Source organism: Cupressus sempervirens, chromosome 9 (genome assembly GCF_028749045.1).
Source record: "Cupressus sempervirens isolate cs-2001-9-10 chromosome 9, ASM2874904v1, whole genome shotgun sequence".
Lineage (NCBI taxonomy): Eukaryota > Viridiplantae > Streptophyta > Pinopsida > Cupressales > Cupressaceae > Cupressus > Cupressus sempervirens.
In genome coordinates this window covers 262,864,256-262,877,785 of record NC_143126.1, presented here as the reverse complement: position 1 = coordinate 262,877,785, position 13,530 = coordinate 262,864,256, and the positions used below count along the sequence as shown (strand labels likewise).

Genomic DNA, 13,530 nt, shown 5'->3' with positions numbered 1-13,530 from the left:
ATTTATTCCTTACACACATATGCAAAGTGCAAACTACGAGGATAACATTTTAAGTGGTTGATATAATAATCAAATTTGCAGCAAGCTCAAAAACTTATGAAGTGTCTTTCATACGTGCAGAATAAAACTGTTTCTGTATTTGAGACAACAATACGAGTGCTTGGAGGCCTACTTTCAGCGCATCTTATTGCAAGTGATGATGCAACAGTAAGATCTTTTACTCAGATGAGATTTCTGACATTTCTTACATATAGTTGCTATGTATGTTTTGTTTTCTAATGCTAATCAAAATGATCATTTTACCTTTCTCATTCTCTTCTCTAATATATTTATCAATATCGATTGAATGTAACAGCAATTCCTTATTTTGTTTTGAACTTCTTTCTTTCCTTTTTCATATACTGTGTATTTTATCTTGATTGGTCAATAAGATTTTCCTACAGTATAGGACATATTGTAATTATCTTGTCACATTATTTTGCTAGCTTATAATGCAGTTGAATATGGTACTCTTTGAACTTTACTTATCCCAATATATCATATGTACAATATTATAACTATTTTACCCTGAATATATACAGACACCAAAGTATTATCAGTCACAGACATATACAGATAGATATTATACGCCAGAACCTAGACTCCTAATAGAAATAGGACAAAGGAGAGTCGTTAGGGTTTCATCCATGGATTTGAGTACCATTGATATTTCTGATTTTGCTCCTAAGGATCATTGTTGGTATTTTTCATTGTCTCTCAGTGGATTGTTGTTGGCACCTGTATTAGTATTTGTTTGCTACTAATGGAATTGGACTAAAGTTTATGCTGGCGTCCAGTTGACTTGTTTGTGAGCTGGTATATTCTTTTGTGGTGTTACTTCTGTCCATGGTCTGTGACTGTGTTAAGGATTGCCAAGTGCTGGCATGTTAGCTGTGGGTGCCAATAGAGAATATTTTAATTTTTATTCTGCAGCTTGGCATTACTATGTATTCTGACAGCCTTGCAGAGGTGAACAGTTTTCTCATCTCCATGACATCATTTTCTGATGCTGCTATTATGGCGCTGTTGTCACTGATCATTAAATTGATGCCAGGCATCTTTGCAGAGTTTTATAACAGCTAGACTATGATCGGCGCCTTCTGCAGAAGTTACAGGTGGATGAAGGTTATATATTGAAGTTCTCCAGCCATCAACATGGTTTGTAATTTGTCAAAATTTTACTGTTGCTTCTGCCAATTTGTTGAGTTGAAACAAATCATGAAGATGAAAAAGAATATATCTGTAGAAATAGCAAAAGTTCTTTTGACCATTCATTGTGATTTCAGAGAATTCGGGCATGTGTGTGTGAAATGAGTCTATAAGGTGCGTATAGAAGACAATAAAAGTTTTGCATGAGAATGTGAAGTGTATGTATGAGGATTGGTAAGAAGTGAAAGAAAATACAATATAAGAAAATCTATTGATGAAGGCTCTAAGTGTGCAGCAGATTAACAATTTTTATCTACAGATGTAGAGGTGATGGATAACAGTGAACAAATCTGAGATTGCATTCCATTTTATCTTTGCAGCTGATTTGAATCTTTTGAAGGTACTGCAGACATTGTTTGTAGAGATAGAGTATATGTAAAAGCTTCACTTAGCTTTTGGTGCAGAGGGATATGCTAGATTGTCTCATGTTGTTTTGCTGAGTCAGAATCTTAAAGAAACCATCAGAACTTACTCTGATTAGTGTACATCTTTCCATCTCTGGTTTGAGTCTCAGAATCCTTTTGTTATTTTTCATTCTTGTAAAGCAGAGAGCAGTAGATTGAGTCTGTACTTGAGAGCTATTATTGTTGTAATATGAGTTGAAGCTCATTTATAGGTTGAAGCCAAATCTGATTGTTGATGTAATAAGAGTTGAAGCTCTTTCATTTGCTGGGTTGGGGCCCATTTCTGATTATTAGTTAGCCGTGGTTTTTACCCAAAAGAGTTTCCACGTGATAAAACTTGTGTCACTGTGTTCATTTTGGTTAGAATCTTTTCTTACTTTCATCAAAATTTTAAATACTGATTCACCCCCTCCCCCTCTCAGTATTTACATTTTCTTTTCAATAACATTGTACTTGCAACCAATCTTCTTTGTACAAATCATTTCTGCCAAATCTTTAGTTAACATCTTGATGTTAAAGTGAAGGAACAAGATTTCATCCTTAAGTCCTTTGCAGTTTTTCTTGTCAGGTCTCACTTCTTGATTGGATTTGACATGTTTTCAGTTCACATCCTTATTGATGCTAGAGATTTTCCTTGTTCCTTTTTGGTTAAATATAGACCCTGTGGCCTGCATTGAAATTTGATTTCAACAGATTGTTGACCCCATGTAAGCAGTCAATGATAATGACATGGAAACTGCAACATGCATCTTTAGAAATTATAGGCTGGAATGATTGCTCAATTGGAATGATTGCAATGCCTATGCAAGTGACCTTGGTATACTCCAAAGGGTTAACATCTGAGACTCAATACTGATCGCATTTGAAGTTGCTTCCATTCAAAATTTATACTTTTTCTTGAGAAACAACAAAAGACTTGAACTGCTTGTCCTCTTCCCTACTAATTCTATATGCTAATCCACTGTCTGAGCACTAAAGTGGCCATATTTCTTTATACCAGTGATATGTGACAACTTTAAAAGGGTTCATTTGTGTTGATCATTTTTTGTCAACATTGGCAGCTTTCTGACAGATGCAAGTTTAAACCATTCAGTAAGCTGTCCATAATATCTCCCATGTCAACCATGTTTAAATTTTCCCTCATCTGGATTTGAGGCTATATATTCCTTAAAATCATCTTTGAGTTATCAGCTGTGATGAGCCCAATCTAAAGGGGCTGGTCAGCTGGCCACACTGTGTTAACTAATAACCTTTTCTTTTGAGGTTTTCTTAATATCAAGCTGAAATTTTAAATAAAAAATATTATAAATTTCAATATTTTAGAAGATCCTAAAAATTTTCAGACAAGCAAATTTCAATAATCAACACTCTTCCATTAGTCTGACTTCATAATTTTTTTTAAAGATTCCTAAAATACTTGATATTAGAACAAGGATTTTCCAAGGATTTTCACTTATTTTCCTGGATTGGAATCATAAATTTTCACAAGTTTCAATGCCTTTTGCATTTCTTTCCTTCCAACTTAGACTCTGGTGATCTTAAATTCTTCAGACTTAGCCATTCTTGCTATTCCTCTGTGCTTACCATCTTGGCTCGCTCTCATGCTTTCCCAACTTGGATCACTCGCATTGCTTTCCCAATGTAATGTTGCTTGATATACATATGTGATTTAGGATCCTGATTCTGATATTTCAATTCCAAGAGACATCCTTATGTTTTTAATCTCCACTGAATTCTTTGGTTTGATGTAATTATATATTAATGAAGACAATATTCTTTAGAGAATGAGATATCAATTGTGAGAATGATTTCTTGGAAATATGTAGAATTAGATGACAACTATAATTATGTGTATAATATCTCCACGTAAATGTAGATCTATTCAACATAAGGTATCATTCAAAATTATTCCCAGCATCAATTGTTGGTATGCATTGAATTGTTTCCTATTCACGTTTGCAGATCTACTGGTGTCTTAATAATTTATTATAACTGCTTTGCACTTCTTTGATTGAAATTTTATTTCTTTCTATTGATTTCTCTCCATACAAGAGTACTAATATTTATACTTTATATCTCTTATTCCATCTATATTTTCCAATTTATAATTCCTCCTTATATAACTTCGTTGGTGGTCAAATATCTTATATTCTGATTTGTACACTCCATTTGATGTCGATGTAACTTTGATTTGTATCTCTTTTATCTGGTCTTCTTCATTATAGAGAGGCAATTATTGGTATCCTTGGTTTAAGTATAAGCCAATCTCATATGTATTTATCAACACCCATCCCAAATTGAAAACCTTTATACAACCTCCTTTCCAGACTATCAATACGCAATGAAACAGTCAGAGTATCAACCTGGTCTTCTTCGATTTAGCGAGAGGCAATTATTGGTATCCTCAATTTAAGTATAAGCCAAGCTCATATGTATCTATCGACAACCATCCCAAATCGAAAACCTTTATGCAATCTCCTTTCCAGACTGTCAATACGCAATGAAACAGTCTCAGTAATTATGATATAGTTGCATCAATGTAATCGATATGAATTTCAATAATATTTAATATCGTTTGGTGACTAGGCAAGTATGCATGTTCATTCTCAAATACTACCAATATTTGATCTATATTCACTCCCAATGCATCAAACTATCATCCTACATAGTGCTTCAAATTCAATCCCAAAAGCACTGTAGATGATCCCTACTCCTTCTTCCCTCTTTATATGTCATCCTCTGCTATTCATATATTCTGCAATCATATTAACTGCAGTCTTCATTATAAACTGCGATCTCTTTCTAGTTTTGGTTCCAATGCTGACTGGACTGTTCACCGTTATTTGGTTTCTTACTCTCAATTGTCTTTTTCTCCTTTACGTCTTTAGCGGTGCCTATTGCATACCTTGCTGCTGATTGATTTTTTGGATTACCCAGCTTCTAAATCTGTCTTTTATTGCTCACTTGTATCAACTGTTATACCTTTGTTTCTGATTGGACATGTATTGATTCAGGTTATTATCACTGATTGCTTAATTGATTATCACTGTTGCAGACTGGATGTTGAAGTTTTCCCATGGCTATTGACTATGTTCTTATTATATTTTTGTAGTTGTAGATCTTTAATATTATACGCTATCCCATATAATATCTTCTTTTCTTTGCTGGTCAAGTCCAGTCTCTATATGTTTTTCCTTTCCATCATTGGTCCATTCTGATCTCTGTATTTCTTCAGTGTAACTTGCGTGTATATTGCTCTTAAATCCTCCTGTATATATATCAATTAAAATGCTCATGAATCCTCCTTTTACCTTCTGCAGTCTCCTTTCCCAAGGTTTTAATAAATAAAAATATAAAATCTGATTTCTCCATGAATTCTCTGCGAATGATCTCCCTGAATAAATACCCAAATAGTTAGTGATTTCTTAACGGTTTCAACTATTCTCTATGGTCACACTATTATAATTCTTTAATATTTTTATATGTTTGTATTAATCATATATATTTAATGATTGTATAATATTATACAATAAAATATTTAACATTATATTAATACTTACATATACATATATTATCTGTTCTATATAATATTTAAGTATTTATAAATGATAATATGTGAAATACTATCATTTATCTTTATATTTTATTATTATTATTCTTTTATATATATATATTAGTGCAATTATATTCTTTCATTATATAATTAATAAACTGTATTATAGTTTATTATGTTATTTAGTTAATATTTTAATTTAATAATAATTATATATTATTATGGAAGTCTCTTTTATTAAACATATAATAAATAATTGTCTAATTATTTATTTATAAATTTGTTTAATCAAGTATATTAACTCTATTATTATTATTATTAAAATCAATCTTAGAAATGGGGACATTACACCCAACTTGGCCTTGCTTAACACTTGGCCATTTTAGTTCATTCCTCATGCTTTTACAACTTGGTCTTGGGGAACACTTAGCCAGTGGTCGACCAATTATAACCATTTTAGCTCATTTCTCATGCTTTCCCAACTTGGTCTTGGCCAACACTTAGCCACTTTGACCAATTATAACCATTTTAGCTCATTTCTCATGCTTTCCCAACTTGGTCTTGGCCAACACTTAGCCACTCTGACCAACTTCCAGACGTTCAACTTTTTAGATATAGAATTGGGTAGCCCTTCTCCTCTTCCTTAACTAGTGTTCATTTAACATGCCAAAAATAGACTTCCTATAAATAGTAAGTTTTCTTAAATGCAAAATTAAGTTAAACTGAAATAGAGTGAAATGTAATTAAAATACACTGCTAACAATAGTAAGTAGTTCCAAACTTAAAATAAGGCCATTCTCGGATGCAAGCATGTCAAAATGTTTTAAATTTGATAGGCATTCTTTTAGAAAGATCAATATTCAGTCACACAACCTAATTTATTGTTTTTAATATGATTCCCATTTTAGGGGCTAGGGGCAGACCTAGCAAATTTCATACTTAGGACAAACCACCAACGTAGTTCAAGGGTTGAGAGAAGACATTGTCAGCAAAAATACTTGGCTTATTCAACAAAAAGAGGGCGTCTTCATTTGCAATGGGTTGATGTGCAAAAAGGTCACACCGCTATCCAAGCCTTTACTACTATCAACACGCTTCCTTATTTCAAGTATTTACATTTCAATTTCATGTTTAACTCCTATTCATGGGTTTTACTAAGGCAAACCCCTTTCTCCTACCAATTTTCATATTTTTTGTGTGTAGGTGACGTGGTGAAGCTACAAAATGAGGTATAGATAGATCTGACTAGAAGTTATAGGTGGCTGAAGTTTCATCAAAATTAATGAAGTCTTAAGTGCCTCAAGTGAGCTAGGTCAACCCGTACCCTCCAAGTCAACCTGTACCCTCTAGGTCGACCCGTACCATCCAGGTCAGCTTGTTTTTGCCATTTTGGACTTAAATTTGGATCATAGGTTAGTGACTGCTTTGAATTTCTAGATTTGGTGTCAGAATTGAGTTTACAATCTATGACCTATCTATTAATAGCAAGAACAGATTGTAGATGCTAAAAACTTGCATAGAGTGAAACTTACTTAAAGTAGACATTGCTCAAAATAGTAAGTACTTCCAAACTCAAAAGAAGGCCTTTTTGGGATGCAAGTATGTCAAAATGTTTTAAATTTGATAGGCATTCTTTCTAAAAATCAATATTCATTCACAAAATGAAATCCTAGTTGGATTGTCCATCTTAGTGATCGCCCCTTGCACCTATTTTCTTTCTTCATAGATGCAATTGTTAGCCTTCTATAAATTAGCTCTGTTGCATAAGTGGGTATTTTTTAGTGGAACCATAGAGTTAATCTTGCTTGTCGTGGGGAACTTTGATGAGTGAAAAGGAACAAAGGTTCCAATTGAGAGAAAAGAACAACGATGCTAGTATGGGAGATAAAGATGATGAGACCACTAAAGTATTCTTTGAGAGGATATAAGAATTCCATAATAACATGTTAGGGATAATGAAGGAAATGGTCCAACTACTAAGTGTTTTGTGGTTTTCACACCATTGCCCCATTACAAATGGGGACCCCTTCTTTTTGTGGGGACAACCCCCGGCCCTCTATTTTCTTTAGCAAGTAGGAGTCTTTGTTTTAGGCAATTTTGGTTGGCATAATTTTTTCAAGACAAGTCCGGGGTGAGTTTGAGTAAATTTTGGTCTCAGGTTTGTACAAGTATGTTGATGTTGCTTAGAGGGATTTTTGTGGGCTAAGTCCAAGTTGGGAGTGAAATTTTAGTCCAGGAGAGAAGGGTTGCATGTTTGAGAAATAAGAACAAAATTTGTGAGAAAGGCTCTGGTGGAAATTTGGGAAGTTCGAAAATTTCCAACTCCAGTGGAAATTCCGCAACTTTTGGAATTTCCCTTCTCCTCATTCCTACCAAAAACCTCAAGACTGTCATGTCCCCATTTTGGAGGCAATTTGATTTAATTAATTTAATTAATTAGGTTGTCCAAAATAATGAATATTTTATGAGGATGACTAATTAATTATTTTAATTAAATAAATAAGTGGTATTAACTTAATTATTTATTAAGTTATCAAATAAATAAATATTAAAAGGTAACTTTATATTTAATTAATTTAATAAAGTGACTTGAATTATAAAATATTTTATAAAGTCACTTTATAAAAAAAATCAAGAGTTCCCCTTTTGAGTACATACATGGACTTTGTAAAAGGAAAAAAAGAAGTAATATTAAAACTCATGTATTATCCCACATTGGCAAGACGGAAGCGTGGAGCAAGTGAGGAAGGGATTAAAAGAAAGAGGATAGCTCTCATTTATTGATGGTTGGAAACATCAAAGAAATTGGAAAATTTTCTAAAGATTATGTCTCAATAGTTTGAAGGACGAAATCCCTTCAAGCTGGAAATCTTGACGCCATTGAAAGATATGGTCTTGAGATTCAACATAGTAGCAAATCCGAAAAAGCAGATAGAAAAAGCAGTCTGAAAAAGCGGAACCGAAAAAGCAGGCTGAAAAAGCGGGTACGAAAAAAGCAGGCCGAAAAAGCAGTTCGAAAAAAGCAAAGCAGAAGGGGCAGCATTGAAGGAAATTATTACAGCCATCTATAACCAGGTTCTTTTGTTAGTATTGCTTTTTAGGGTGTTATAAGCTTTCAGCTGTAAGTGTGCATTATACTAGCATTATCATTTTGTAATCCATGTAAATGCCAAAGTCTTGGCCATATTTCATAATCATTGTATTTTTCATTGCAATTAAGAAGATAATAGTTGCTGGTGTCATTTATGCAATTTAATATGATTATTTATCAGCTAGTTAGTTTGCATACCAACTGTTTGTAAAAATGCCAGTTGCTGTAGGTGTTCATTTCTCATGCTTAGATCATATATATGCACTGAATATTGTGAAAATTAGTAGCACACTCATGTTAGGTCATTGTGTAGTCCATTGTAGTCTTCTAGCACAAGATTCTCATTGATGCAAATTGAAGAAAAAATCATTTGAAGCTAGCTGAAATACTATATCAGTCATACGTCCCTTGCATGTGAATTGTTTGATGAAATTCCTTGAGCTTTCATCAGCATTTTTTGAGGGCAGATTTGAGGAGGGTTATTACAAAGACCTAGGCCTTTATTCTGTGGCAACTTAATCATTGCAATTTTAGAACAATGAGGGGAAGAAATTGATAATTTTTCCAAAGGATTTTTTCTTTGGTGGAAATTTCACAACTACAGAATTTTCCACTAGTGGAAATTTTGCATCTTCTGAAATCTCCCCGCTTGAGCCTCTCATGTTCGCCATCCATTAGAAAATTGGTTTATGACATGGGGACAACACCATAATCAAGAATAAAGCAAGGAATCGCTATGGAACGTTAGAATGAGAAAAAATTAAGAGCACCATGTCCGATGGAAATTTTGCAATTTTGGAATTTTCCACTCCTATAAAAATTTTGCAACTTTAGAATTTTCCACTCGGTGGAAATTTTGCATCTTTTGAAATTTCCCTAGCCAATTGTCATTATTTGTTAATCGCCAAAACCATCCTACCTCTCCTCATAAAAGACAAATTTGAGGAGAGAGAAGAAGACGAAAATAAGAAATAAAAAAAAAAATAATAAATGGTTTTGGATTGTGATGAGATTAAAATTTGCCTCTACTTTGCAAAATGGTAGGTTTTAAATTGGGTTGAATTTTGTTTTTTTGTTGATGTGATTTTATTTTTAGATTTTTCTCCACAAGCTTAATGCTTTTCTCCTTTGTTTTGCAAGGTGAGTTCAAGAAGGAGAAGGGCTGAATCGAAATTCGTTCTTGGGAAATCTTGGAAAATCAGAGTGTTGTTGGTGCACATACCCTCCATCGTCATACCAATAGAAGGAGCTAGAGGGCAAAGTGATGATCAAGGCCTCCAAACTTCAAGTGGATACTGCAGGGAGATGGCTCAAGCTCGAGGACTCAAGTGGGAAGAAAGGATTCACATTTAGGCTATCAACCTGCAAAGTCAGATTAAAATCAAGGGGAAATTCAGGAAAACACAGAGGATCCAACTACATGAGGACATTTTCAAGGAAAATCAAGAAAGATCAAGCTCATAGGTTCACAAAGATGCAAGTGGTTAAAGCCGATTCCATGAGGAAATTTCAAACGATGGAGAAATCACAAATGTTGGGAGATACTCTACAAGCCTAGACTCAAGCACACGATATAAATGATGATGTGGCAATTATTTACCTCCTCCAATTAGAAAATTTTAGTTTCAAGCAGAGTTAATCAAATCATGCCAAGTGTCCTATTTTCTGATTCATTGCAAAAATCATTGTAATTTTCTCATTGGCCCAGGAATTAGTGCCTTTGTGTAATTGGTTGTAAATTTGGCAACCCTAATTAGGGCTTGTGGGAAGAAATCTCATTCCTTGATCTTGAATTGATCCTGGCCCTTCATTGTCATTGAACTACTAGAAAAGGCCAAGTCCTTCTCATTTTTAATTCATTAGTTTTAGTCAAGGAACTTTTGGATTAGCTTAGAGATTGGAGGTAGAGAGCTAGAGTAGTCTAGGATAGCTAAGGGAGAGACTTGATCAAATTGTTGCTATGAAGCTTTCAAAGTAATGGATAATTCATTGTTGGTTCTTCATGATGGATTACTTAATATTGCTTTGTAGTATTGCATGGTTTCCTCAATCTTTCACTTGGAGTAGATTTCATTTCATGTTGAAGTAGTTTAGTTGAATGGAAGTTATTGTGGATAGTTTGACTTGAATAAATCTGGGCCACTAGCCTCTTGCCGATGGTAAGGGTGCCTTGCATGCTAAGCCAATGAAAACACTTAACTTCAATTGATGTTCAATATTTGGTTTGCTTCCAGACTATAGGATTGGAGAAAGGATATTGATGTGAAAATCATTTGTGTATTCCTTAGAAGCTTGCACTAGGTGGGTGAAGCCACTGGTGAGATTACATCTAGTAGAGTCCGGGTCATCCACGATTCCTTGCATTCACGATAGAAGTAGAAATAGAGTTTAAGTTTATTTTGAGTGGAAGTTGGAAAATCGAAACTATATTTTCATTGCTCGTTGTAGAGACAAATCTTCAGAAGTGCACGAGTTGATATCCATTGAATGAATAACATAAGTTCCTTTGTGATAACCAACATATCACATCATAAAATTGAGTGAAGTCCATGATTAGATATCCATTGAATGAATAGCATAAGTCGCTTTGTGATAACCAACATATCACATCATAAAACTAAGTGAAGTCCACAATTAAGAAGAAATCTTGAAGTCATTTCATGAGCTTACTTTGCAAGCTAAGCATGAGAGATGATCTTATATCAAGAGAGAAGTGAGTGTTTGGTGTTTCTCCTCAAAACTTTAAGTATTTGATTCTGCATGTTGTAATGGAACAAAACTCACATCAACACTAAGAGGCTTGAATTGGAACATAAGCACAGATAAATGTGTTCATAGTAAGGCTGGAACTTCTGATGGAGCGAAACTTTGGTTGAAGTGGAAAAGATGTTAATGAGCTCTAGATCTTTTAGGGCCAAATTCTTTCAAAAAGGCATAGAAGAGGAACAATCTGAACAAGTCAATGAATTGGACAAGATACATGCAGAATACAATGCTTTTATTGGTGTAATTTGCAATGACACAAGCATAGTTGGCATAATCACCGAATAATCGGCGAGTTTCTACTAATCGCCGAGTTTTTGGGACTGGAGAGTTTTTCCCAAATTTAATCGCAAGAAAAAATAGCCGTGAGTCTTTTAGAAAAACTCTTTTTAAATTTTTTTTTTTTTTTTTTTTTTTTTAATAAATTTAATTTAATTTAATTTAATTTTTTTGTTAAAAACAAAAGGCAAAAAGCCTATATATATTATGTAAGATAGAGAGTTACAATATGCTAGTAGAGCTAGGAAGAGGAAAATGTGATTGTAATGATGTTTTTACTTCTAGTTTGACACAAATTATTTACTATTATGCTTCCCACCATCAGCATTCAGCATGAGAATGTGATTTTGTACCCACTATGCATTTATATATATCTAAACTCCTGCTTCTTTCTTTTGTGTTCTCTATAATGAACTCATTAGATGCATCTTCTCATTGAAATTTGCAAAAAAATGTATTTTGAATTAAATTTTAGCGGTTTTTTTAGGTTCCCGAGTTTTCCCGAGTTTTTTTTTAAATGGCCGAGTTTTTCCCGATTAAACTTTTGGGGGGCTCGGCGAGTTTTTGGATTTGGCGAGTTTTCCAACTATGGACACAAGGTTCACTGAGTTCTATGAGATCAAAACCAAAGGTCGGCATAGGAGGAGGTATGATGAGAGAAAATATGTCTATATCTTGACTGGACAAGTGGTATATCAGAATGTTCGTGGCTAAAAAAACTTGATATATATTTTTCCTTGAATCCAATGTTCAAAGCAGCTATTAAATTCGCCACTTTGCTTTTGTAAGAAATAGCTCACGATGGTAATATCATGGTATGGTGACCCAAGGACGTGATTCCATCACTACTATGCAGGTGAAAGGTTTGATAGATCATAGGAAGGATCCGAGAAGTCCATTCCAGAAAACTTACTGTGATAGTATTTAATGTGACAGATAAAGAGGCTTATCATGCTCTTCGTTGAAGGACTTGCTGAACCCCTTAATAGGCATATTGAATTCATCATAAAATCTTTGAGTATGCATAGAAGATTGTCTTTATAATTTGTGGCTATTCTGTGAGTGGCAGAGCCAGAGCCAGACACCTCTAGTTGGAGTGGCATATAATTCTAGCCACTATTTGGTTGATTGAGGCTTGGCAAGTCAGATCTGTGTGTATTGACAGCGATTTCCAATCTTCATAAGGTGATAATATTCAAATGTAGTGATGCAATTCATCCCTTGATCTAATGTTTTGGCAATTAATTTTCAAGTCACAAATCTTATTCCCCCTGTGGCATTAATTGTATTGCTATAAATCTGTAATTCTAAATATCACATATCCAAGCTCTTGTTTGGATCATAGTAGTTCATGTTTTTTCATAGGGTAAGTGGATTTTAAGATGTGTTAGGGTCAAGCCCTTAGGTACTAATTCATTGATTTGATTGAGGATTGATTAAATATAGCATTTGGCATGCTCAGAACGTAGCAATCATTATCAGAATTATAATTTAGGAGAATGGAATTAAATTGCTTTGAGCTACTAATATTGCTATCAATGTTATATCATTCATTTTCCATCAATTTTGTATGCAGAATTCCCTTATTGCAACTGTATGGGAATTAATAATATCCAGATCTGTACACTAAGCTGATACCCAGGAGGGTGCTGAAGTAAATAATTCTGTTCGAGATTTACCCACACGCTTATATATACAAATCTAGCTATATGTTTCTTAAGTGATGCATATTTGATTTCCTCGCAAGATTTTGGTGTCAAGATTTCTAGACACTCCATTCCTGATGATACTCTCTTTGTTTGATGAGAGTGTCAATTTTTTCTTACTGCACTCATAAAAAATCAAAAAGTAGATAATCATTATAAAACCATATAATAATAAACTTGTCAATTTTCACACACAATAATAATAACCGTAACTGTTAAGAATGTCAATGATGTCCCAAATCAATGAACACAATACCCAATTGTTTGATAATCAACTATCCTTCCTTATCATTATACTTAGTACAAGTTAAGTTTACAGCTAATTGAAGCATATTAACTAGGCTGTAACCCAATTGGTAAAGGACAGTGGCAGGGGAATTGAGACCTATGATTTACGGCTGCCAAAAGAATTCTTGAGCATTTAACGTCGGATTCATGATTTTGATCAATAATCGATCATAAATGACACATCATTGTATATATGGT

The 13,530-nt window shown here is 33.8% G+C and overlaps 1 protein-coding gene across 1 annotated transcript in view; it reads left to right on the top strand.

The window, feature by feature from the left end:
- The window catches only part of LOC149538458 (Glycosyl hydrolase family 47 protein), a 187,914-nt gene that overhangs the window by 56,115 nt on the left and 118,269 nt on the right, over positions 1-13,530 (top strand). The window contains exon 4 of the mRNA XM_089799786.1: positions 121-207. Within this exon, the coding sequence (XP_089655912.1) occupies positions 121-207 (87 nt within the window). The remainder of the gene's footprint in view (positions 1-120; positions 208-13,530) is intronic.